Source organism: Amblyomma maculatum, chromosome 1 (assembly GCF_055883805.1).
Source record: "Amblyomma maculatum isolate TAMU_Amacu chromosome 1, ASM5588380v1, whole genome shotgun sequence".
NCBI lineage: Eukaryota > Metazoa > Arthropoda > Arachnida > Ixodida > Ixodidae > Amblyomma > Amblyomma maculatum.
The window spans coordinates 189611045-189634144 of record NC_139344.1 but is presented as its reverse complement, the minus strand read 5'-3'; the positions used below and the strand labels follow the sequence as shown (position 1 = coordinate 189634144).

General features: G+C 41.8%; 1 protein-coding gene across 2 annotated transcripts in view; it reads right to left on the bottom strand.

Annotated features, from left to right (window-relative positions):
- The window catches only part of Galphas (G protein alpha s subunit), a 128858-nt gene extending 105879 nt beyond the window's left edge, over window positions 1-22979 (bottom strand). The window contains exons 1-5 of one of the 2 annotated variants that reach the window (XM_084589916.1): window positions 22583-22979; window positions 20636-20708; window positions 18521-18575; window positions 18307-18426; window positions 14401-14498 (exon numbers count right to left, since the gene is read on the bottom strand). In XM_084589916.1, coding sequence (XP_084446042.1) covers window positions 14401-14498; window positions 18307-18426; window positions 18521-18575; window positions 20636-20708; window positions 22583-22721 — 485 coding nt within the window. In that variant the 5' untranslated portion in view covers window positions 22722-22979. The remainder of the gene's footprint in view (window positions 1-14400; window positions 14499-18306; window positions 18427-18520; window positions 18576-20635; window positions 20709-22582) is intronic. The other variant, XM_084589917.1, reaches the window with a different exon arrangement.
- Window positions 22980-23100: the final 121 nt, after the last annotated feature.

Sequence of the window (23100 nt, the reverse complement as noted above, 5' to 3'; positions counted from 1 at the left end):
AATAAGGTCTCTTTCAGTTTGAGTGGAGCATCCCTAAAATTTCGTATGTAATTGCCGATATGTAATTTATGTGTGAATTCCATGACAGCTCACTCGAAAAAAAAGACTCCTAAGTACTTATAAGTTGATCCACGCTCCCAGGAAAATAATCTATTTGGAAGAATTTTCTTTTTAGTAAAGCGGACGAGATTGCATTTGGAGAGATTTAGTGACATATTCCATTCTTCGCACCAAGAAAACACAGAGTTCAGGTCATGTTGCAACATAGCTGCATCTGCTTCCGAGGAAATGTTGCGGTAGATACAGCAGTCGTCTGCATAAAGTCTGATTTTGCTTGAAATATTGCTAGTGAGGTCATTTATAAACACCAAAAAAAGAAGAGGATCTAAAACTGAGCACTGCGGAACACCTATGTCACACCCACGCTTGCTGAACTGATTCCGTCACAAACTACACACTGCTTCCTTCCCACGAGATAAGATTCTATCCAGGTCAGAAGTGTAGCAAGGATATTTAAAAGTGAAAGCTTCTGTAGTAATAGGCTGTGGGCAACTAAATCAAATGCTTTCCTAAAGTCTAAAAAAATACAGTCGACCTGGCCAGCGGAGTTTAGGGAAGCGGAAATGTCATGGGTGAATTCTACAGGCTGTGTTTCACACGAAAAACCAGACCTAAATCCATGTTGTGTCGAACAGAAAAAGTTATTGTCTTGTAGATGGCGTGCTAATTGGGTATATATGACATGCTCGAGTGTTTTGCAAGACACACTCGTCAGAGATATTGGCCGATAGTTGCAAGTTTTAGTGTTATCACCGTTCTTATATATGGGAACGACATTGGCACTTTTCCAGTCGAGGGGTAAATCGCAATCTTCTAACGACTTTTGAAACAAACCAACTAGGTACGGGGCAACAGCAGCAGCACAAATTTTTAAAACGTGATTAGAAATGTTGTCAGGCCTCGGGGCGGATGTAACTAATTTTCTGTAATAAAAGCATGATTCCCCGTTCAGAGATTTCAATTTCATTCATCCTGGTTTGGGATGCTTGGAGACTGAAAGACAGTCTGTGTATCAATAAGATCGGAAAACACCGACTGGAAATAAAGATTGAAAGTGTTAGCTTTGCTTTCAGAATCTTGGCCAAAGTCATTTCCATCGAGTGCATCAGGCAGAGTGGCACTGGCGTTTTTCTTATTTCTAGTAACATATTTCCAAACTTCCTTTGGGTTAGTTTTCAGTTTTTGCCCAAGTGTGTTTAAGTATGCTCTTTTAGCCTTACGTATTTCTTTGGATAAGCTCTTAGTTCGTGTTTTCATTTCAGAATACAGTGCAGGCGTATCGCAGTATTTACGAAACAGGTGTTTCCGTCTGTTAATCATAGCTCGAAGCTGACCATTCATCCAACGCTTATCGTCATGACGCTTGGCAGAAATGAAACGGGACGGGATGAATGTGTGTGTCAATGATAATATTTTAGTTTTAAATAAGTTCCAGAATGAATCCATATTCAGAGACAGTCCATGCGAAAGAAATTCAGGAAGGAACGCATGGAGTTCCTGTGATAATGAAACATAATCCCCTTTTCCATAAAAAAACACTTGGCGTGCTTGCGTGTGCTGGCACTTCGTTGCAACAAAGACAACCTTGCGAGAACTATATCATGGTCACTTATACCTGGCAACGTTATGGCAGAAGAAACTAGGCTGGGGTCATTGGTAAAAAGCAGATCTAGCACATTAGCACTAGTAGAGCCGCCTCTCGTGGGGGTTTGAACAAGCTGGAACAATGAGTGGGCGTTGACGACTTCCCGGAAAGCAGTATACAATAAAGACGTAGCGTTAATTACTGGTTGGAAAGAAGACCATTCTACGCAAGGCATATTAAAGTCCCTGCCAAGAATAACGTATGTTGCATCTAAAGCTAATAATGCGTTACTAAGTTGAAAAAATGGATCGGGACTGGTAGAACCAGGAGGCCTATAGAAAGAACAGACTGCTAATGAAGTACCATTACAGAGTAGAATTTTGCACCAGACAGCCTCAAAGAAACTATGTTAACTGACATGCTTCTCAAACTGCTATGCACAAGTAGGAACACACCACCACTGCGTGCGTTGCGATTTTTCCTATACGTGGTATAGGTCGTAGGAAATATTTCACTATCACTCATGCCACCGTCTAGCCGTGACACCGTTCCAATTACCACGCCTGCATTCGTTACTTCCAGGAGTGAGAGGAACTGATCAGTTTTATTTTTTAGACTACGGCAGTTAATGACAATGCAGACAAGTTCCCTTTTAACAGCACTTTGTTGGTTACCTGAGGGGCGCAGTGATGGCTACTGGCCTACATAAGTAACAGTACCTATTTCAGTGTTGTACACGAGAGTTTTATTGTTCAGTTTAGCTTATTAAACCGTAGTTCCATTTTTCCTCCACGTTCTTTAGCAAACTGGATAAGATTTTTTCTTTGTTGCCAAACTTTTGCAGAATAGTCTTCACTCATTGCCAAATTGGTATTTTTTAGCTTTCCAGCATTGAAAGGAGATGGTTCTTGTCTTTAATAGACAAGAATTTAACAACTAAAGGTCTCCCCTTGTTTGGCGCATATTGCCCGAGTGGGAGTAGTGACTAAGCATGAACTTTGTACATATTGCTGCCAGTAGAACATAATGTGCATATACAATCTTTGTAAAAAAGATATGGCCCAATAGTTTTGCTTCTATAACCTGTAAGGAGGCCCCTGGAAGGATTCCTGGAATACCTAGGCTCGAGATAGAGGAGAAAGATATTGCTAATGCTGGAAATGTCCAACAAGCCCCATTAGAGAGCTTAAAATACAAACCCCTTGGGCTACATGTTTTTGACAAAAACTGTGCAACAATACTAGTTTACAGCCAAAAGAATGTAAGCAAAAATTTTTTAAGCAGACCTATCTTGATGCTAATTCCTCAGAGGGGGAGAGAGAGAGAGAGAAAGAAAAGGCTTGGAAGAGTAATCGTTACCTTAGTGCAAAAAGTCAAAAATGTTCGAGGGAAAAAAAAAAAGAAGAAGAAAGAATCGAGCTGTAACAGTCTAGCAAAATGAGAGAATTATTTAAGTAATAAGCACAAGCATTCATGTTTCCCCTATATACTATAAATAACAACAGATAGCAGCATAAAGGTAATTGATGTTACAAGACCATAAGCAGCAAAGAGTCATCTGAAATGCAGGCTACAATCTTAAGATATGTCTTTTTTCTTTTCGTGGGCAAATGAAGTAGTGGTCGTCCCTGATGCGGGACTGCCTGATGCTGCTGCGCAAAATGGATGAAATTTTTTTTTTTTTTTTTGTGGCCCTTTAAGGGACCATGAAGACCTCTTTACTACAATTATAAAATGTGCACAAGCAATAGGTATCCCATCCATCAGCACAAAAATGATTAGCTAGCTTCATTAGCGTCAAACATATAGAAGATCGAAAATGATGTTTCTGCTCTCCTCCCTCAACTCAGCCCACGCTGAAGTGCAAGACAAAAAAAAAAAAAAAAAAAAGAAAAAAAGGGACAGTTCCCATGGCACCCCATTATGCCCCGTCCTGACCGCGCAACTTGGAAGTGTACCTTAAGCGGCACGCCCAGCAAGCCTTAAGGCTCGCTAGGGAGGTTTGGGCATAGGGATGTGCCACCCAAATCTGTTGCGAGCGGTTGCCAGGAGCACTTTTTAAAATTAATTGAGCTTTACAGGCTCCACACGCAAAGCTTGTAAATTTCACTCGAATACTCACAAAGACCAACTCTATAGATTTCTTCCTTTAGAATATTACTGCAAGCAGCATTTCAGGGGCCCTTCAAGCATGGTGACCAATGCCCCAAAACACATATCCTCATTTTATTGTTTCTACAATGAACTTGAAGAATGCTGTTGTGTAATCTGCGCAAGGAATGGCGTAAGCTATCCTACCTGCTACAGTAGAACCCTTTTGCAGTAAAGTCACTCAGACAGACAAAATCTATTATTTCGGTTGTTGATGACATGGTCATGAAAATACTCTCAGGTAATTAAATGGTTACTTGACAAGTCGTGTTGCTTTATGACAAGAACGCTCTAAAATACCTATCTTTCATTCTTCTCATCATCTCTTTGTGCAACGTTTTTTTTTTACATTTTTGTTTACATTTTGTGGAAGTACAGCCTTTGCAGAAAATGTAGAGCGCAGGGGCATGCCACCCACAGCTTCTGAGCTGTGTAGTGGCATTGATTTAACATTACAGGAGGTCCTTTTTATTGGAGAGTGTAGGACAAAGTATCTTCTTAGCGTCAAGAGCTTGGAAACACTGGAATTGCATTACAAGCCGCACAAAGAGGTTCAGAAGCATATCCCCTGGGCTCTACACTTTTGACAAAGACTGTATCTATTTGACATGAATGCAATGTGGCTGCGGATACGACAGAGTTTGATTTCATGTAAAAACCAAAGCCTTGCATAACCATGGTGTTGCCTTCCACTGTTTCTGTCAATTAAGAGGCAATAGATTAAAAATGTGCATGACAGACAAGTGCGGTAACGCCACGCCTTCCTCCATTTCTCGCCCTTCACGCTGCACAGTGATGCAAATGTGCCGCCATTTCTTCCCCTTTTCTCGCTGCACTTTTATTTTATTTTCACATGACAGCATTAAAGGACCAGTTCCCCGAAAATACATCGTCGGCATTGTGAGCGAAAAATCTCGAGTGTGGCGCTAGTAGCTGGCAGCCGACATGGCCGTGCACTGACTAGACATACAGTTGCCTAACATTAAGTTTGCAGAAACTGCCAACTCAGGCCTCTCCTTCAATATGGAAAAGAAATATCACAAGCAGCCTGCCAGGACATTCGAATACACATTACCCAAAGGTCGCGCAGGCACATTCATACGGCTGGTTAAAGCGGGGCTTTATATGTCTGGTGGTAGCCTACACTATCGTGGCATACCCTTATAAGCCGAGCTGAAGTGCCCCCAACAATTATTACTTATTAAACTAACCACGCCGCCTTCTTTCTGCATTCAAAGCCAGCTTCACTTCTTTCTCCTACGCGCCGCAGGCTTGTCCCGACATTTCCAAAGAATATGTGAAGTTGAATTCTCCTCATAGCCGGAGAGCAGAACAGTAAAGCCACTTAAAATATTACTCTGGTTATTTTTTTTTTAAAGGAAATTTGTCTCGGGATCCTAGCTTGCGTGCGTGCAGCGATGGAATTTCGTGAAAAGTATGTCACCCTGGCCAGACGCATTTTACTATAACCAATTTGTTAACTATAAAGGGGAAAAAAAGTACAGTTTATAGAAGACATACTGAAACTTAGGTTTCACTTTACTATATCAGAGTTCACTGCAGAGGTGTTATACAGTTACAACTTTGAAGAGTGCCATTAGTCCCTATTAAAATACAACAGTACAGTGAAAACTCAATTTAAACCTCAATAATTCTAACTACAGAACTTGGTCTGGCCAAGCTCCATAGAAGTATGCGTATAAAAAAGCCCTTAATGTGAATGCAAGGCAGTTCCGTTACAGATCATTCGAACTATATGCTACTGCGTCTGGGCAACTCGGTGCCCAGCACATAGCCCAAGTAATTCCCTCGCTATAGGGCAGCCCTATTACAAGGCAGAAAGGAAAGAAGATAAAATCAGGTAAAAGCATGGAAGAATGGGTAAAGCCAAACCGGCACCATGAGAGATGTGCTGGCCGGCAGCGCCGGAGGACAGGGGTTGGCAGCTGTGGCCGTGGCTGCTGCTCTTTGTTCCGAGTGACCCCCCAAAACTTGCAATGAGTAATGACATATTTTGACCCTCGTTAATCCATAAATACGGATAAATCTTCTTGTCGACACAGTACCAGCCAATGCTCATGTAATGGCGTCCCACAGGCACAACGGGTCTAAATGCTAGGGTCCCATCCATGTACGATTGGCACTGTAAGTGATTGTCAAAATAGCACTCCTCAAACATGAACAGGATGCTGGTAAGTTCAGCTTGTCATGAGGTGAAGCTTCACACGCGACACAGGCTGCACGCTACCGCGTTGCACCATGAAGAGTGCTGGGGAGGCCCTTACAGTTTTAGAGCAGTTCTGCTTTGGTGCTCCCAACAGTGTACGCACAATAAAGCATTAATGGGAATACAAAAAATAGTCATTGTCACGCTGTCTTAAAAGCAGACAACCGTTGCCCAATTTTTCAACAAATTTACCATAATGCAAGTGGTTCTTGTCACCTTTTTCAAGGCCATTTTTCAATTCGGACTTTTTTTTCCGGCCCCGTGAAGCTAGAATTAACGAGCTTTTATGGTACCTACAGTGGTCTCGTTTATTCAAATTCAGTTGTGTGTTCATTTGAACTAGTACTTAGGTATTGTAAATATTAAGTGTACTTATGAGGTTTCATTTATAGAGAAAACCGCTTACAACGTAGGTTGCGAGGTCGAGACAGTCCGCACTACAGAACATAACCAAAGCATTTTATTTTTAGGTCAAAATACACACCAGATGGGTAGCGTCCTTTCCAAAAACGCCTTATTAATGAGTGAACAAAAAGCAACCCACTAAGTGCAAGTGCTGCTTGCTTAGATTAGTTTTAACATACGCACAACCGTTGCCGCGGCACTGAGTGTAAGCTTTTTATCAGCGCATGCTTAGTTCCACGAAGACGGTCACGCTAACCCCGGCGTTGCGTGACCGCCGACAGCACGCAGCATACTAAAGCATCATTCAGCCTTTTCTGCTCCCAATGGGGCCTTTGAGGTGTATTCTAAAAAAAAATTTAAGCCCGTACTATACCAGTATTTCGCTTCATGCAACCGCATAGCAAATGGTATGACTTAACATTGTGTCCTATGAGAGGCAGAGCGGTCACTGGCAAAAACTGCATTATAACCGATCCTGCACTATAAGCGGTTATGTTGGAAGTGGTCTGCACAGTAATTTAAGTTCCACATAATATAGCCAATTTTCAATTCCCTTTAAATTCAAATTATCAAGCGGCTGCATCAGGAACATTCTAACATTAGTGTAGTTCATAGGGTTCAACGTCCCAAAGCGACTCAAGACTATGACAGACACCATATGGAGGGCTCCGGAAATTTCGACCACCTTGGGTTCTTAATGTGCACTTACAACGCACAGTACACGGGTGCCTAGCTTTTCGCCTCCACCAAAAAGCAGCCGCCAAGGCCGGCATTTGATCCCGTATCCTTGGGCACAGTAGTCGAGCGCCCTAACCACTGCGCCACACCGGCGGGGCGCTAACATTACAAAACTAATATTACAAAAAGCAGCATTTAGAGGACCATAATAGAGCAGATAAAGTCCCTAACATTACAAAACTAATATTACAAAAAGCAGCATTTAGAGGACCATAATAGAGCAGATAAAGTCCCCAAGACATGACAGCAGTAGTGAAATCTCCAGTGAGGTCAGACTTTCAGCCCCTGTCATGCCTGAAAATTTTGAAGTGAAAATTACAGCGTTACTTTTTGTACCAAGGCCCCCCATTCTGGTCAGAATATAAATATACCTAAGCTGTTTTACCAACTTTTAATCCATCTTCACAATACACATCCCCACAAACACCTAGAAAATTATTAGCTCCCAATATGTACCACCAAGCACACAGAAATATGCTTGGTTGGTTGGTTTGTGGGGTTTAACGTCCCAAAGCGACTCAGACTATGAGAGACTCCGCAGTGGAAGACTCCGAAAATTTCGACCACCTAGGGTTAACGTGCACTGACATCGCACAGCACACGGGCGCCTTGCTTTTCGCCTTCACCGAAAAGCGGCCGCCGAGGCCGGAATTCGATCCCGCGTCCTTGGGCGCAGTAGTCAAGCGCCGTAACCACTGTGCCACCCCGGCGGGGTACACAGAAATATGCTAATACATCAGAAGTAGGCATGAGAATATTTTAAATTTCGAATACGAATTGAATATCTTTGTTATCCGATTCGTATTCGAAAAACTGATATTCTGATTTCTCCGAATATTTGACAGTAACTGAATACTTGTAAATTTTGCTATTCACTGCAGATTAACTGCACTGCTGGACTGTGCAGTGAAGCATCCTCAAAATATCGTTTTGAGAAGAGGGATCATCCCCTTTTCAGGAAGAGGGCCTTCCTAAAAGTGTGTGCAAACCAAAAGCACTCTACTCTACGAAAGCAGTAAACATTCTCGGCTTGGTTTCATCTAAAACGCAGACAACCATCAAGCAGGTGTTCATTAGATAAAATTACTGCGATGCTAATGGTTTTCAGTAGTTCTTTCCAGCCATTTGTTAATTAGAGCTTTCGGTTTATTTGGACATTTTTTTGGTCCCCTGAAGGCCGAATTAGCGAGTTTATTGTACTTGGCAACGATGCGACAGCTGCACTCAGTTTCCCACAAGTTTTTCCTGTACAAAAAACTGGTATTCGGAATACTGCATAAAATTTATTGCTAGATTTTTCAGTAGGTTATACTTTGGTGCAATTCTAGTTTAATTTTATAAGCAAATAAGACGCGAATTCTGAAATATATTTTAATTCTCTTTTTTTTTTTTTTTGTCACTGATCAAACATTCAATATTCAGTTCAGTTTTATTCCTTAAAGGCCCCCTTTTCAGGGGGCCTTTATTTATTTTGAGGTATTTTGTTTCCCATATTCGTATTCGATTCGTATTGAACATTTCAATATTCGCACACCCCAATAGGAAGCAATTAAGGCATCCTTAATATTTCATCCACTCAAGAGAAAAGTAATTGAGTCATGGCTCCCTACCCTTCCAATGATTAGGAAGCAAAACAATGTTCAACCATAAACGCTAATTAATTTGAATTTAAAGAGGCCAATAAAAATATCTGAATTATCTATTGATCTGAATAAAAAAATTGCCCGCAAAAAAAAACACCATAGTTTATTTGGAAATGAAAACTATGTGACAACTATCTTTTGCAGTTCGGTCGCATACTTTGCTGTGTGCATATTGTTGGGGAAAGTCAAAGCAGTGCCGCCTCTGCAGTATTTCTCTATCAGTGCGGCATGGAAGCAGTACAGCTTCCTCACAAGTGGTGCCATCACATTCAGGAGGCTTCACAGCATTACAGTAAAACCTGCATATACAATCGAAAATCGTTATAATGATGTAGTATAGAACACGGAAATTTGTTCAGTTATATCAAATATTAGTTTTAAAAATGCACATAAATTCTTGTAAACAAGGCTGCTAATACAACCAAGCAAAATGCGCTCTAATATAGGCAACACAAATAACTTTTAAATTAAAATCTTTAATATAATCATGAAATCTTGCCTTTCGTTCCATGTTAGCAAAAAAAATGAGCTCTCAAGTAGGGATTTATTCAATAAATGGTGCAATCTTGGCCATGTCAATAGCCTCTGCATTGTTTAGAGCTCACTTTGTCTTTCTAGTTCTCTGGCATAATCATTACTTGCACCATCCTGCAGGAATCGGCTGACTGATGCTTTCTTGATCAATTCAGGCGCCACGGTGCCACAACCAAGTTGTCATTACAAGCAACGAAGTCCTCAAAAATAATATTGGGAAGCACTAGCTGATGCGATGACAAGACTAGCATGCTTCCGATTATTCTTCACAGTGCCTTTGAAGTGAATGTCTTCTATCGGTACTTCAATCTTCTGGTTCTGTATACGAGGTTTATTGTCCCAAAGCAACTCTGTTCACAAACATACGCAGCCCGATAAAGTGTATCGTTCTCTACGGTAAGACCCTGTAAACATTCGCAGGCTACTTTAGAACTATAAACTTCTACTTCTTGCATGAAATAAAGTTAGTTATATGCAAGAGGGCTCATGCGTCTGTCCATTGCCTTAGTCCGTGCCTTTCTTTCCGCATCTACGATCATCATACAACAGTTATTGTAAAATCGCATCCTATGCTACGAGAGATGACCTAGACTGTCCACACTCCAAGTACAGCAAGGGAGGCTGCGGCAACGTCCACTTTCTGTGCCTGCTTTTTTTGCAGTTACACTGCAAGCGAAACTACTTTGCACTTCTGCAGTGTCATTCTGCACGGAGTCGCAGAGTGCGCCACACACTCACGGTCGGTCAGAATGAGGGCAGGTTCGAAAGACATGACGATTGTTCGATCACGTGCCAGTCACATGCCATGATGGCTGTTCCTTCTACTTTTTGTTGCTGCCCATAACGGCCCGTTAAGAAGGCAAGGATATTAGTGCAGCGAGAAGTAGGAAAAAGAAGAAACTGCCAAACATTTGCACCACTCTGAAGTGCGAAACACGAGGCAGCGGTAACAAGAAGTGGCGGCACGGCATGTACGGTTTTGCCGCGCTTGGCTGTTGCGCGCATTTCTAATCATTGACTCTTAAAAGACAGAAACGGCGAAGACGACACCATGCTTGTGAAAGGCCTCGTTTTTTGCATGAAAGATCACAGCTGTATTCGTAGTCATGGTCATTCATGCTAATGAGGTACTTCCACAAGGTGTAAACAAAAATCGTATAACAAAAAGAAAGAGGATTGTACAGAGACAATAGGAGCGGAATGAAATTTTTTTTTTTCTTTTTCACAATACAGAAAATGTTTAGTCGCCATTTAACTACCAGACAGCATCTTCTGAGGCACAAAAGCATCTGAAACTGTAAAACTACTCAGCTGGCAAGTCTATGTAACTGCAGGCTGGAGCAAAGCTGGGAAAAGCAAAACCAAAACTATATGGCCGCATTATTTTTTGGCAATGGGAGGCCGCCAAACATTATCATACCAGGTCATGTCAGAGGTGTGCAGGTAACACTGCATCACGACAGATTATTGTCATCCATACAGACCACACCACGAACCATCCCCCTGTCAAAAGTCCCATCTAAATTTAAGGGGTAGGAACACCGAATTTTTGTATTGTCTTTTGCCTTGTAAATAGTGCGATTCTGTAAGCACAAAGGCACGAAACCGTATTATTAGTATGGAGAAGTTTCGGTTCGTAGTTGCCAGGCATTTGCTTGACGTCAAAAAACAGAAGACATTACATTGAAATAATGTGAACCAAAAACTCAAGACTTCAACGAGTAAACGCGCTGCCTGCTTGGTTTGCAGCGACTGTCATGGCTGGGTCACCCTGCAGAAACAATTGGCCAAGTGCGTCCACATGCTTGAGTCGAGTTGGTGATCCTGTCACACCGCGCAACAAACTATACATGTCGTTACCCACCTACAACTCTCGCCAAATTGATCTCCGACAGTTGGGCAAAACAGTATCACACCATGGAAACTTGCAGCTCGTAGCAGCCCTGATTTCAGAAGCTTTGCAGCACAGATTTCAGGAACAATTGAACCGCGGAAGAGGCTACCGTTTAGCCTAAACTTGCTTTGGCTGTGAAGGAGGGCGCATCCCACTAAGGCATCCCTTTCGTGCACCGTTCTGAGCGCCCCATTTATGTATGCGAATCTGGCGATTGTAGAGAGAAAATTTACAAATTTTAGCAAATGAAAAAGGGCATCGAGTATAGCTTTGGCAAGAATGAACTGAAATCGACAATTGCTCATGTCACAGGATGCACATGCAATCACCACGAAGCACCGAGCAATGCTGCAAGCAGTCCACAACAGTTGTTGGTACTACTAGTGGAAACCAAATTGAGTCAACAAAGGACGGCCGCCGAACGCAGGACTTGTTTCATTATGAGATGAGCTTTCTAGTAAAGCGGTGAAGAAAGATGAACCTTTATTACAGCAACACCATCCGCCAATCATTGCCACACCGTCGGCAGCAGCCTTCGCAAGTTTTAGTGAATGAAAATGGCCCTCAAGTGTAGTTTTGATTACAGTGGCTACAGGGAGCCGTCATGTCGTTCATGTGTTGGAACTGTTAGAACGCTGTCATGCTGGTATATGTACAGGCACAACGGAAGAGCCGAAAGGAGGTGGAGCCGACCAGCAATAGCAAGCTTGCTTGGGCTGATAGCAACCTATCTCAAAAGTCAGAGTCATCTCTTAAGCCAGTAAACTGTGCAATGACATCACAAATGCCTGCTCATGTTTTAGTGAATCTACGTCACAGGCAATGCGTTAATACTTGAGTGTGATGGTTTTCACACACAAAGGAAGCGCATGGCAAGCTTTGCACACCAGGTTTTTTTCCGGATTTTATCATATCAGGTTTCTGCCTCTATCATATGTGGATCCAAACAAATTTTAGCCTAAATTGGTAGTTTCGGCCTCAGCGCTATCACCACCAGGCTTCCAGCCAGAGAAGGCACATCTAGTGGCGGCGTCGGCTGACTGTTTCGATGGTTTTGGTTTCCCCCCATGCTGACCCCGCAACATTTTCCGACCACGGTGCCTGTGACACACACACATGCAGAATGAGGTCTATCACACCCTGCACAATGTATGTAATGATGGAGAAAGGATCGCTCAGGGCCTCTCCAGCCATGCTGGCCACGCACGCCCTACAGCCCAATCGTGGATACTTGACCATCATTCTCAATGAGCATGTTGGCTGCACCTTCGAAAAATGCAGAATACCGAATGCATTTAGAAGTATGATGAAAACAAGAGACTTTCGGCAAACGATACACCCTGAATCCGAGACCATTGCAACGCGGCTGCGCGCGGTGCTAGACGCGACGAGGTGCAAATGTGGTGCATGCTAGCTGGCATCTCATGCGCTGCCGTCAAGCATCCAAGCTGGTAGCGGGCATCTGGTTTTAGAACAGGGGCACCATGTGCGTTCCGCTATTGCCAGAGCGAATGTGAGCTGCTGTTCTCCGGTGCATGCAATTCTCCAATCTAGCGTGTCAGCGTGACAAAGGGAGCAAACCAACACTGGCACCGCCTTCATGTCTGGATAATCTGGATGTCCAAATTAATGAGGCAGTTTTACTGTATGATAAACTCAGTACTGTGCCTACTGTCCCTCACATCCTGAAAACTATGCATTTCAAACCTCGTTGCACTTTTATACGCTCAAGGGCTAAGCCTGTAAAACTACACCTTTTCAACAGCAGCACATACACATGCACACAGGCACCCACACATTATGTGTAAACACAGCTGTTTCTGTAAACCATGAACAAATATTACTCCATAAGCAAACACTTTTCACTAAGCACACACAAACACACACACACAAAAAAAATGTTCTTTGCGCAATAAAACTGGGAATGCTAATACTTAGTCGTCGCCAAAGAACAGGACAATCACTGATAAAATCACATGAATGAAACAATGTTCCAGGAGCCCTTCAGAGTGGGGACGAAAATTTTCATGGTCGCAATATCTATAAAATATTTTCCTACTCTAAAAAGGACTGCTTACAACTGTGACTAATTTAAAGTGATCATTGTTGGTTGTAATTTAAACACATCATTCGGTGTTCAGCAATGACAGTCTATGTATAAACCAAGGTAATAATAGACTACGCCTAATTTGTGTGCGAAGCAAACAGCCTAAGAGAAGACCAGTCAGCAGACTTTTCCTCAGTGCACGCGCAAAAGAAAACTTTCGGTGCTCTTATAATAATCAAGTGAGGAAGTTATCATACATTATCATCAAACTTCCAAAAGTTATCACAAATGCATTTCTCTGACATTCCTTCAACCAAAGGCTACTGCAATTTACTGACAACTTTTGTTTCATGCCTCTAGTTGGCTTTAGATTTATAGGGACACTACTATGTTGGGTATAGGCTCTGGTTACTGACAATGCCACTGTAATGTATAGTTAAAGTATCTGGTTGGTTGGTTGGCTGGTTTATGGGGTGTAACGTCTTGAGGCTATGAGAGACGCCGTATTGGAGGGCTCCAGAAACTTTGACCACCTTGGGTTCTTTAATGTGCACTGACATCGCACAGCACACAGGCACCCTGCCTTTCGCCTCTATCGAAAAGCGAGGAAAGCGACCCCTGCAGACGGGATTCGATCTCGCATCCTCGTGCAGTCTAGGCACCCTAACCACTGCACCACCATGGTGGGGCATAGTTAAAGTATCTATTCTGCAGATCGTTTGCTAGTACAGCTATGTAAATAGCAAAATTGTGGGTGCAGAGTGGATTTAAATATTAAAATCCGGGTGCAAATTGAATATTTTTGACACCACCAAAATTTGCAAACCACACTTTCACTATTTGAACTATTTATAAGCAGTTTTAGTAGTAAAACTGAAGCACAAATTGAACAGAATAGCAAATACTATTCAAAGTCTATTTAAAGTTTTGATTATTTGCACGCCGCTATTTGCCAGCCTTTTCTGTAGCTCAACAAAACTGTCCCAAAGACAATACCGTCCAGTAAATAAATGCTGAAGCACACTTTCCAAGTAGAAAGCATCTAACATACTTCCAAACTGATCTGGGCAAGCAAAAGTGTGAAGAAATGTAAAAAGGTAGAAAAGCAGCACATACTATTTAGCACAGTCAATCAGCTGGTACTCATTTGAGCGTTCAAAGGCAGCCTGGACACCTTTGTCCTTCCAGAGGATTTCTGTGTGCTCGTAGAACTCCTACAAAAAGCAATGAATGTCATGTCATCATACATAGACCCATGCTTTTGTTCAAAAAAGGTTCATACTAAAGGCAGGAAGGTTATCACAGCAAATGATAGCATGCTTCACTTCTCCAGAAAACAATATCAGTGATAGAATTAAACAAGTAAACACTACGGAAGCTAGTTCGTAATTAGCCTTAGTTAATTACATCGAGCATATGACAATATTTGTTGCAAGTGAATAAAACTATTGACCATTAACTATCAGTTGCACCCCGGTAAATATTTTCGACAGCGTCTCTACCAAAACCGTAATGGAATCGAACATTTTAGACACCAATCTTTCCATTGAGCCGAAAAAAACTTGAGACCTAAATTTCCGTGCTCAGTCCCTTTAATAAACAATTGTGGTTCTACTGTCATCCCTGCATTTCACAGTGCTGCAATCAGCTTGAGATGGAGTATAGGTAATGCTTGTCAACCGGAAGCACTGTGATACTGTGATTTATGGAACTGTGTACCATTGACAGAACAGATGCATGCTTCTCGCTCCAGCCACTAACGAAGATGCCCAAGCAGCTCTAGTCAAATTTCGCAATACCAAGTATCGTAATTGTCAGTGTCAATTTCTTAATCCCCAATATAGCACATTTTTTTACATGTGATTTTTTAATACAAAAAAGGGCACACACTTGCTTTTCTGCCTTTTCTTTAGAAACTAACAATCATGCTCAATAAGCAGTTTTTTCCCCGTCAGATATTACTTAAATATAACATCATACAAAATGATCCCCACACTGAAGCAGGACAAAAGGTATAATAAGCATGCATCCCTGCAGTCATCATTCGAATCTCAAAAAGAGTGCGGGTAATGTTTATGTTCTATTATTACTGTGCATTATTAATAAGGTATCAAAGCTTCATGGTAAAATTTCCAATGCATTTGTCCATTTATGATGCATTTCTATATATTACACGTAGCATACAAGAACGAGAATACTGAAAAAATTCAGAAGTTAGCCTACACATTTTGCAGTTTAAAGGATTAGAACTGTGCAGCACTATCGAGTTATGCAGTTGGTATTGAAGAAATCTACGAGAAGCACATCTGTTCTGTGTGAAAAGAGGAAACTGTAAAGATCGAATGTGCGATACGTGCCTTCAAAGCCAACTTTGGAGCTGCCTGCTAAAACTATATTTTTAACTTGAGAAGAAAACAACCTGGCCATTTTTATAGCACCACATCGGCGCAATCACGTCAGCTTAAATTTGTTATTGGGAAATTTTCAATATCATACCGACAATACTGTGACATATATATGCAAAATTGCTATTATATTTACACATGGAAAAAGGTGGATGTGCCAGAAAATCGCCCGTCTGCTGCTTTGATTCCATAAAAAAAAAGCCATTTATGCAATGTGGCAAAAGGAGTTATGATCGAGCAGTGAATGCAAGCAGAGCGCTCACGTGCAACGGAAGCCAGAATATGGCGTCAGAGCTTTACTCACTTAATTTTTCCCCACAGCCTCAAACAAGGCAGAAAGCTTTATTCTCTGCTCATAAGCCCAAAAGTATGAAGAGTGAGAAGGAGACTACAACATAATACAAGCGCTAACTTGCAACTGAACGTTTATTACGAGAAAAAAACAAAAAGCAGTGCACTTAGTCATGACATATGGTAGCAACGAGATGAATCCCCCTTTCTTGTAAAACCTAAATATGTGCAGCAAGAAGAACCAAGTGGTCATGCAAACAATTATGCTAGCCACATACACGACACACCAGCGTACCCCCACGGTGCATCGCAGCAGCGGTGGAATAGAGTAACTTCATGTGAAATTGGACCAATTGTTTTGAAACTTTCGCTGCAATATTTCACGTCAGTGCTTCGGTCAAATCTAGTTTTTCATCATTCTCTGGTATGTGCTTGCTCGAAACCAATACAGCCTGCTCGAAATCAATACAACCTGCTCACTAATAGCGTAGAAGGATTCAAATAATGCAAATCAACCAGTTCTTCAAAATAAATTGGGAGCACATTTTAACTACATCTGAATGTTTTGACAAACCACATATTAGAAATGGCAACACACACAGGCGAACCCCTGCTTTTCGTTTAAATAATCAACTTATAATCAGTAATATATGGTACTTTCTGAAAAAGCTTTTGGAGCCCAATCACACTATTGAAAACCCTAGTTACACAAATAAATAGAGAGAAAAAGACACATTGAGGGAACTTATTTCATATTATATAAGCCCTCACAATACACACAGCCTTTTTAAAGTATAGAGATTTTGGAACAGCACAAAAGTCAGGCTCCCTTTTAAGTACACTAGTATTTACAAGCTACCAAAATAACGTCTTTGGAGGATGCAGAACAAGTTTCTAGGGTCAAACGCCTTTAGAAATTTCCATGTTTTATTTCTGATAACAAAAACACCATTTGGTTCCTTTTTCAACATGCACTGCTTTGCTGACTACACAAGCACCTCTGCCCCCCCCCCCCCCCCCCAAGACAGACGGAAAAAACATGTATAGGTGTTTCTAAAGTATAACTGCTGACCTGAGCAACAATTCGGAATAGACTAACAAAAAATGAAATGCCTGCTTGTGAACACCAAGTTTGAGTAGAACTTCTTGTCTACTTTTACTCGACAAATTCAAACAAATACTGGAGTCTAAAACTTTAATGCCTCAAGCATCGCCACATCCTACACCTGCACAGTTAAGTTCCCAAGCACAAATCAATAGTGCCTTCCGGGAAAAGACTGCCCTGAACGGTAGCCTTCCTCTCCTTCAGCTTCTTTACTTCTACCAAGGTTTCCTCACGTTTTTGCTTGAGCAATGCTAGGCTGCTTTTACCATTTCAACACATTGCCGACAGGCCCTGTACGACTTTCCAATACCATTGAGAAGGTTTCTAGTGATTGCCACTTTCGTAACATCACCCCATGATACTTAACATATGCTTTTGCCTGACATGGGTTTGACAATTGTTACTGACAAAGAAGCTCGATGGCAGAGTAACTGCTTTTTTCATGCCAAAAGCACCAGAACGACTTGTGTAGTTATCCCAACAGCTCGCAGTACTTTATAGTGTTTGCTTTGCCCTCTTTTCTCCACCGGCAATTCAAAGGGCTGGGAGATGGTGCTACATCACGTGTACTGAGCTTTTTCTTTTTTTTGAAATTATTCACTTCGATTACTTGTAGCTAAAATTAAATTTACCTGGAAGCAAATAATAATAATTCGTACTTCTCTAGATAATGAAATTTTTATATGTAATACAGCTAGTGCAAGCATCTCTATCACAGGTGCGTTGCCATCATTGTGACTATGGCAGCCAGCACAATGGCCCACTGTGCAGCAAAAAAATGTGTTACTACTAAATTTGATGGTAAAATATTGAGGCAGCTGGTTTGGAGCAGGTTTGGTGCAATATTGTGCTTTGGAGCAGGATCAAACAGAGAAAGTCGTTTAGAGCAGAATAGAGCAACTGGAGCAGCACTTCCACCCCTGCATTACGTGCTCGTTTCTCAACACCCAACCTGTATTGTCGAACAAGCTATACTGTGCACAGTGTGTCCTACTGTGCCCAGTAAAACAGACTGGCTACCCATCTCAGTGGGTATTAAACTGTGCAGAATAAGCAGAATTATTGGAACTCCCAACTCAGTATTTTCAAGCAATTTAACCAGGTCACCATGCAAGAATTGTTTTTTTGCTTCTGTTTGCCACCATCATGTTAGAACTGAACCTGAACAAGTAGAAAAACACTCGCCGGCACATACAGAAAGCAATATATGCGAGCACTCACTGCAGGGTAGTCGAAGTCTGGGGAGCTGGCTACATCCTGAATGTAGTCCACCCTCCATTGATTTTCCGACTTCTCCAACTGTACTGGTGGCACAAGCGTGCTCATGGCACCTGTGATAGTCTGGTCACACATGCAAGTATGCAGGGCGAGTAAAATATGGTGCCTCTATTTAAAACAAATGACAACCCCGACAGAAGCGCAAAAAAATGCATACCAGGATTGCATCTCGTATGTTCTTTTTTATATCTTCTATTTTTTGTTTCTTCTCTCTGAAAGGCAGGTGCATTTGTAGTTAAGAGCATTTTGTATACAGAAACAAACTAGCAAACAACGATACTAGACTGCTATTACAGTGTAATAAGAGGAAGCAGCAGATGCGCAGTGCCCCCTGCTGCTTCCTAGAGTCCAGCAAGCTGCTGCCACAAACACACAAAGTTCTCCTTCTATCCTTCTGCACACAAACAATCTGCGACATGACGAAACTTACGAAACTTTCAATCGAACCACTGGGAGCCCGGGTGTGCACAATGCTTATTTAAACCAAATTTTTCCCCAGATTGGACTTCCTCAGACTTTGCTTTATTTTATGATTACTAGCAATCTTTAAGACAAACCAATTCAGTCAATAAGAAAGAACAGCTAAACCCTCAGCTCATGATTTGCTAATTATTGAGAGCTAGCAGACCACAAAAACTTGGTCCTTAAAAAAAAAAAAAAAAAAAAAAGAGGCTCTGCTGAGTGAGTACACAGTGAGCTCCCTACAACAGACAGCTCTCACTTGACAAGGGTGGAAATTTGGGAAAGTTGGTGTTGATCCATGACGAGAGAGCGCAAAACCAAGACAACAGAGAAGGTTTAGAAAATGGAGTTTGTGTGTTTTCTACTATGTGTCCGTTGCCTTGGCTTTGCGATCTCTCTTACGTCACAGACCTCACTTTTTTTTTTTTTTTGCTGGTAGGTGTAAAACAAGAGGTTACTGATGCATCTGGCATGTTGAGACATCTGAAAGCAGTTTCACAGGGAAGTTTTAAAATTAAACTACAAAAATCATGTTCAATTCTAATGTTAAGGCTATCAAGATACATGGTAGCTCAAACTGTGGTTAAATTAATGCAGTGCACAGAATCAGCAACCATAAAAGCTCAGTGATGCACATACAATATGAACACGTACACAAGGAAAGCATTCAATCCAGAGAGGACTTTTAGATTGAATGAATTCCATCTTTGAGGCAACTGAAACAAAAACAATCATTTGCTGCCACAGCTATAGCTGACATTATCTAGTCTATGATGCCAGCTACAGCAGGCCATTATTGCAAATTCAGCACAAAAGCCAGGAGGTTAAGTAAATACTATAGCCATAAAACACCTCCACCTTCCACAACAGCAAAGGTACGTAAATGTGAGGTAGAGGATAAATCTGGCAAGGAGTGAAAACTCTTCCCTGAAAAGGAACTCGACTTCATTAAAAAGAAATCACAATAGGCTTATTCCTTTTTTTTTTCTGACCTAGAGAAGATAATGCTTCACACACACAAAACGTTTTCACATAATCTTAAGCTGATTTATTCAAAGAACATAGTTTGTGCTTGCTTACCAAGTACTCTTTAGGTAATTATGGAAAGGATGTAGCAAAAAGTCTATTTGAAATATCCTATTTAACGGTATAATTACCATTTATGAAAGGCACAGTGGGTAATGTTGTACTGTAAAATTAAGAGCTACCCAATTAATTTCTGAATGGTTCAAGAACAAGTTAAACATACACCAATACATGCAGTCAGCTTTTGCAGTGGCTAACCTTCCAGAGTGCTTTCTTCATCTCAAGTTTAGTTGGTTTATGTGGTCTTAATGTCGTAAAGTGACTTGGGATATGAGGCATGCTACAGCGGAAAGCTCCACATAATTTCCCCACCCGGGGTGCTTTAATGAGCTGCAACAGCGCAAGCACGAGACTTGCATTTCGCCTCCGCCGACCCATGGCCGCCGGAGGCGGTTCACACCTAGACTAAGAACACAAAATGTGGTATGGTTAAAGCTACCTTGAAAAACAGCACTGGACAGATATTACATGCTTGTACCTAGGAAATTAAAAGGCGTACCAAGACAAAAGGCGTGTTTCATCACGCAGTACTTTCATGCACTGACAATGCAACCAGGAATTACTCAACTGGGGACACCAAGGTCACTTATTGTGCAGTTTTAAGACATAAAATTAAAGAATAAACATGTACAAACAGATATAAATACACACAATCTTAAATGACCTCTCTACAGAGACTAAGGGACTCATGCAAAAATCAAAAGATGAAAAAATGACAGCTCACTCCTCACTAAAACCATTGACATGGAGTATTCTCATCTGTTTCACTATTGTACTCTTTCCAGATTCACCAGCACCTGCAAAAAAAAGAATGTCCAACCTGTCAGTTCACAAATTCCAGCCCTTACAATATTTACAGTACAGACAAAAATGTGTGCCAACATAAAAGCTTTCATGCATTTATATTGCAATCAATACATAAAAAAGTGACTAAATGTTAATTTAAAGGATGTGGAATGTTTCCTTTAAATTGTCACATACTGCTAATGAACATTTGCAAAAAGAAATGAGAGAAACCATCATACAAGGGCCCTTGAGAATGGCTGAAAAGCATAAACTTCCTTCACAACAGCAACCACCTCGCGTGACAACTGTACATGGGAGGTGGCAACGCAGAAGCTTCTCAAGGGAGTCTCCTATTTGTTCAGACACGCTTGAGAAAGGGCACCGAGGAGAATAGCTCTGGCACGGTCTTGACAAGTGAACCAACAAGCCTACCACCTACAGAATCCACACAACACTCCCATTGCTGCACTTGCCATGTGCTAAGGTCCACAGGGTTGTGCATTGTATCACTCAGGAAAATTGTAGGCCATATAAAACACAGCACATCAATTGTGCATACTGTCCAGAAAAGCTACTCTTTGCTGTTAACGTGAAAACAACTTTTGAAAAGTAAAAGATATTGCTTTCATTTCAAATGACACTTCATTTCCAAACCTACATGCAACTATGGTTTAGTGCCAGAACTTCAGACCTGACTGCAAAGCAATTTCAAAATCAGCTTCTGCCTGCACATGTCCATGTATTAACAAAATAAACACCAGAATACTACCTCCAAAAGCTACTAAGGTATTACTCCTCCCAAAAAGTGTTTGGAATAAACCTTTCCTGGTGGTTTGTAATGTAACTTGGCTGCAGTGAAAGTTTTGGCATATTACGCAAGTAAATCGGAGATTATGAAACAGCCCCTATACAAATGCCCATACACAGCCATCTCGTAGATAGACTAAAAGTAAACTTTCTAAATATAATTTAGCAGTCTGTGATTGCTACTTAATACTTGTGAATGAAACCAGAAATTTTATGTGCATGCAATTTAACCAATCATGGGCTTCAATTATAAAATCCTACATGCATCGATGCCTATTATTAAAGCAGTATATACAATAGCAGACCTAAACCAGCCAGCCACTCAGGTATAGCAGCAAAAGATTGATTTAGAATCGCCTAACTACGGATGCAGATCCTGTGATGACACTGACCATGCAACTCGAAAGCAGCCTTATGTAGTGCCGCGCTCAACACGCAGCGTTCCCATCTGGCGCACCGCGACTTATCTGGGACTTAGTTTCGGATAAATGCAGACATTTTAGCACACGCGTATACACACAGGAAGTCATGAATACCTTCTCTTCTTAAGTTAAACCATTGAACAAGTCAGTCATACGAATGGGGGGTAACACCTTGCAATGGCTCTCTGGTTTTTGGTCATTCCATGCTCAGCATCTCTAGCACAGGGGGGAACACTGCCCGTCTCCCCACCCCCCTCTTTTTGGAGGTGAAGTTTTGCTTGAGAAAAAAAAAATGAAAGAAACCTTGAGCACAAAGACACGAACACTCAAAGTTAGGCCTAGCCAAATCGGAAAACTCGAGTCCGATATCACATTCGCCTCTGCGAGGTACAGGTAGCCTGTCCGATTTCCTTTGCACGAGCAAAAGTATGGAACGAAATCATCCGGAATCGTATAAACAACATAACCAGTCTTTTAATAACTTAGCAAGGCTTCTTAAGTTTACTACTGTAGTTCGCAGGATCTGAAACCCCGGTTAAGGCAGTCGCCGGAGAGCACCCGTGCCGGCAGTGATACCCGAAAACCTTTTTTTTTTTTTTTTTCGACAACCATCAACCGATTTCCACTAACATAACGGTTCAAGAGAGCGTACCAACCTAGTAATAACAGCCGGTGTGTTGCTCTATAAATCTGTTTGTCCTTTTGAATCTGTTTCTCGATTTTCTTATTGGCTTCCTTCCGGCGTTTATCCTCTTCGGCGTCGCTTTTTGAGCTCGAGCCTCCAAAACAGCCCATGACATTAGGCCTAACAACGTCTTGCACTCCGCCGTTGGTTCCAAAGATTACCGCACAAGAGGAAGCAAACCACTGCAGCAGAGTTATTCCAGGTACATCTCCGAGCAACTATCCATTGGGCCGTGTCCGTTTAGTCACCACCGAAAAACCTGCTGTCCATCTTCCGAAACAGGCATGGGTGTTATCCACCGAGGAAGTGGCTTGCGGAGGATGGGTGGGGGACTACCGTGCGCAGAGCATTCTGGGTAAAACTGGCAGCCCACCACGGGCGGGCGCAAATGGGCCGCTCCGGAGCGTCAGAAACGAGAGCGCATGCCGCACCGGCCAACTCCCCGCGCAAAGCGCGGCGCACGCTGCAAAAAATAACCCAAAAACGTGG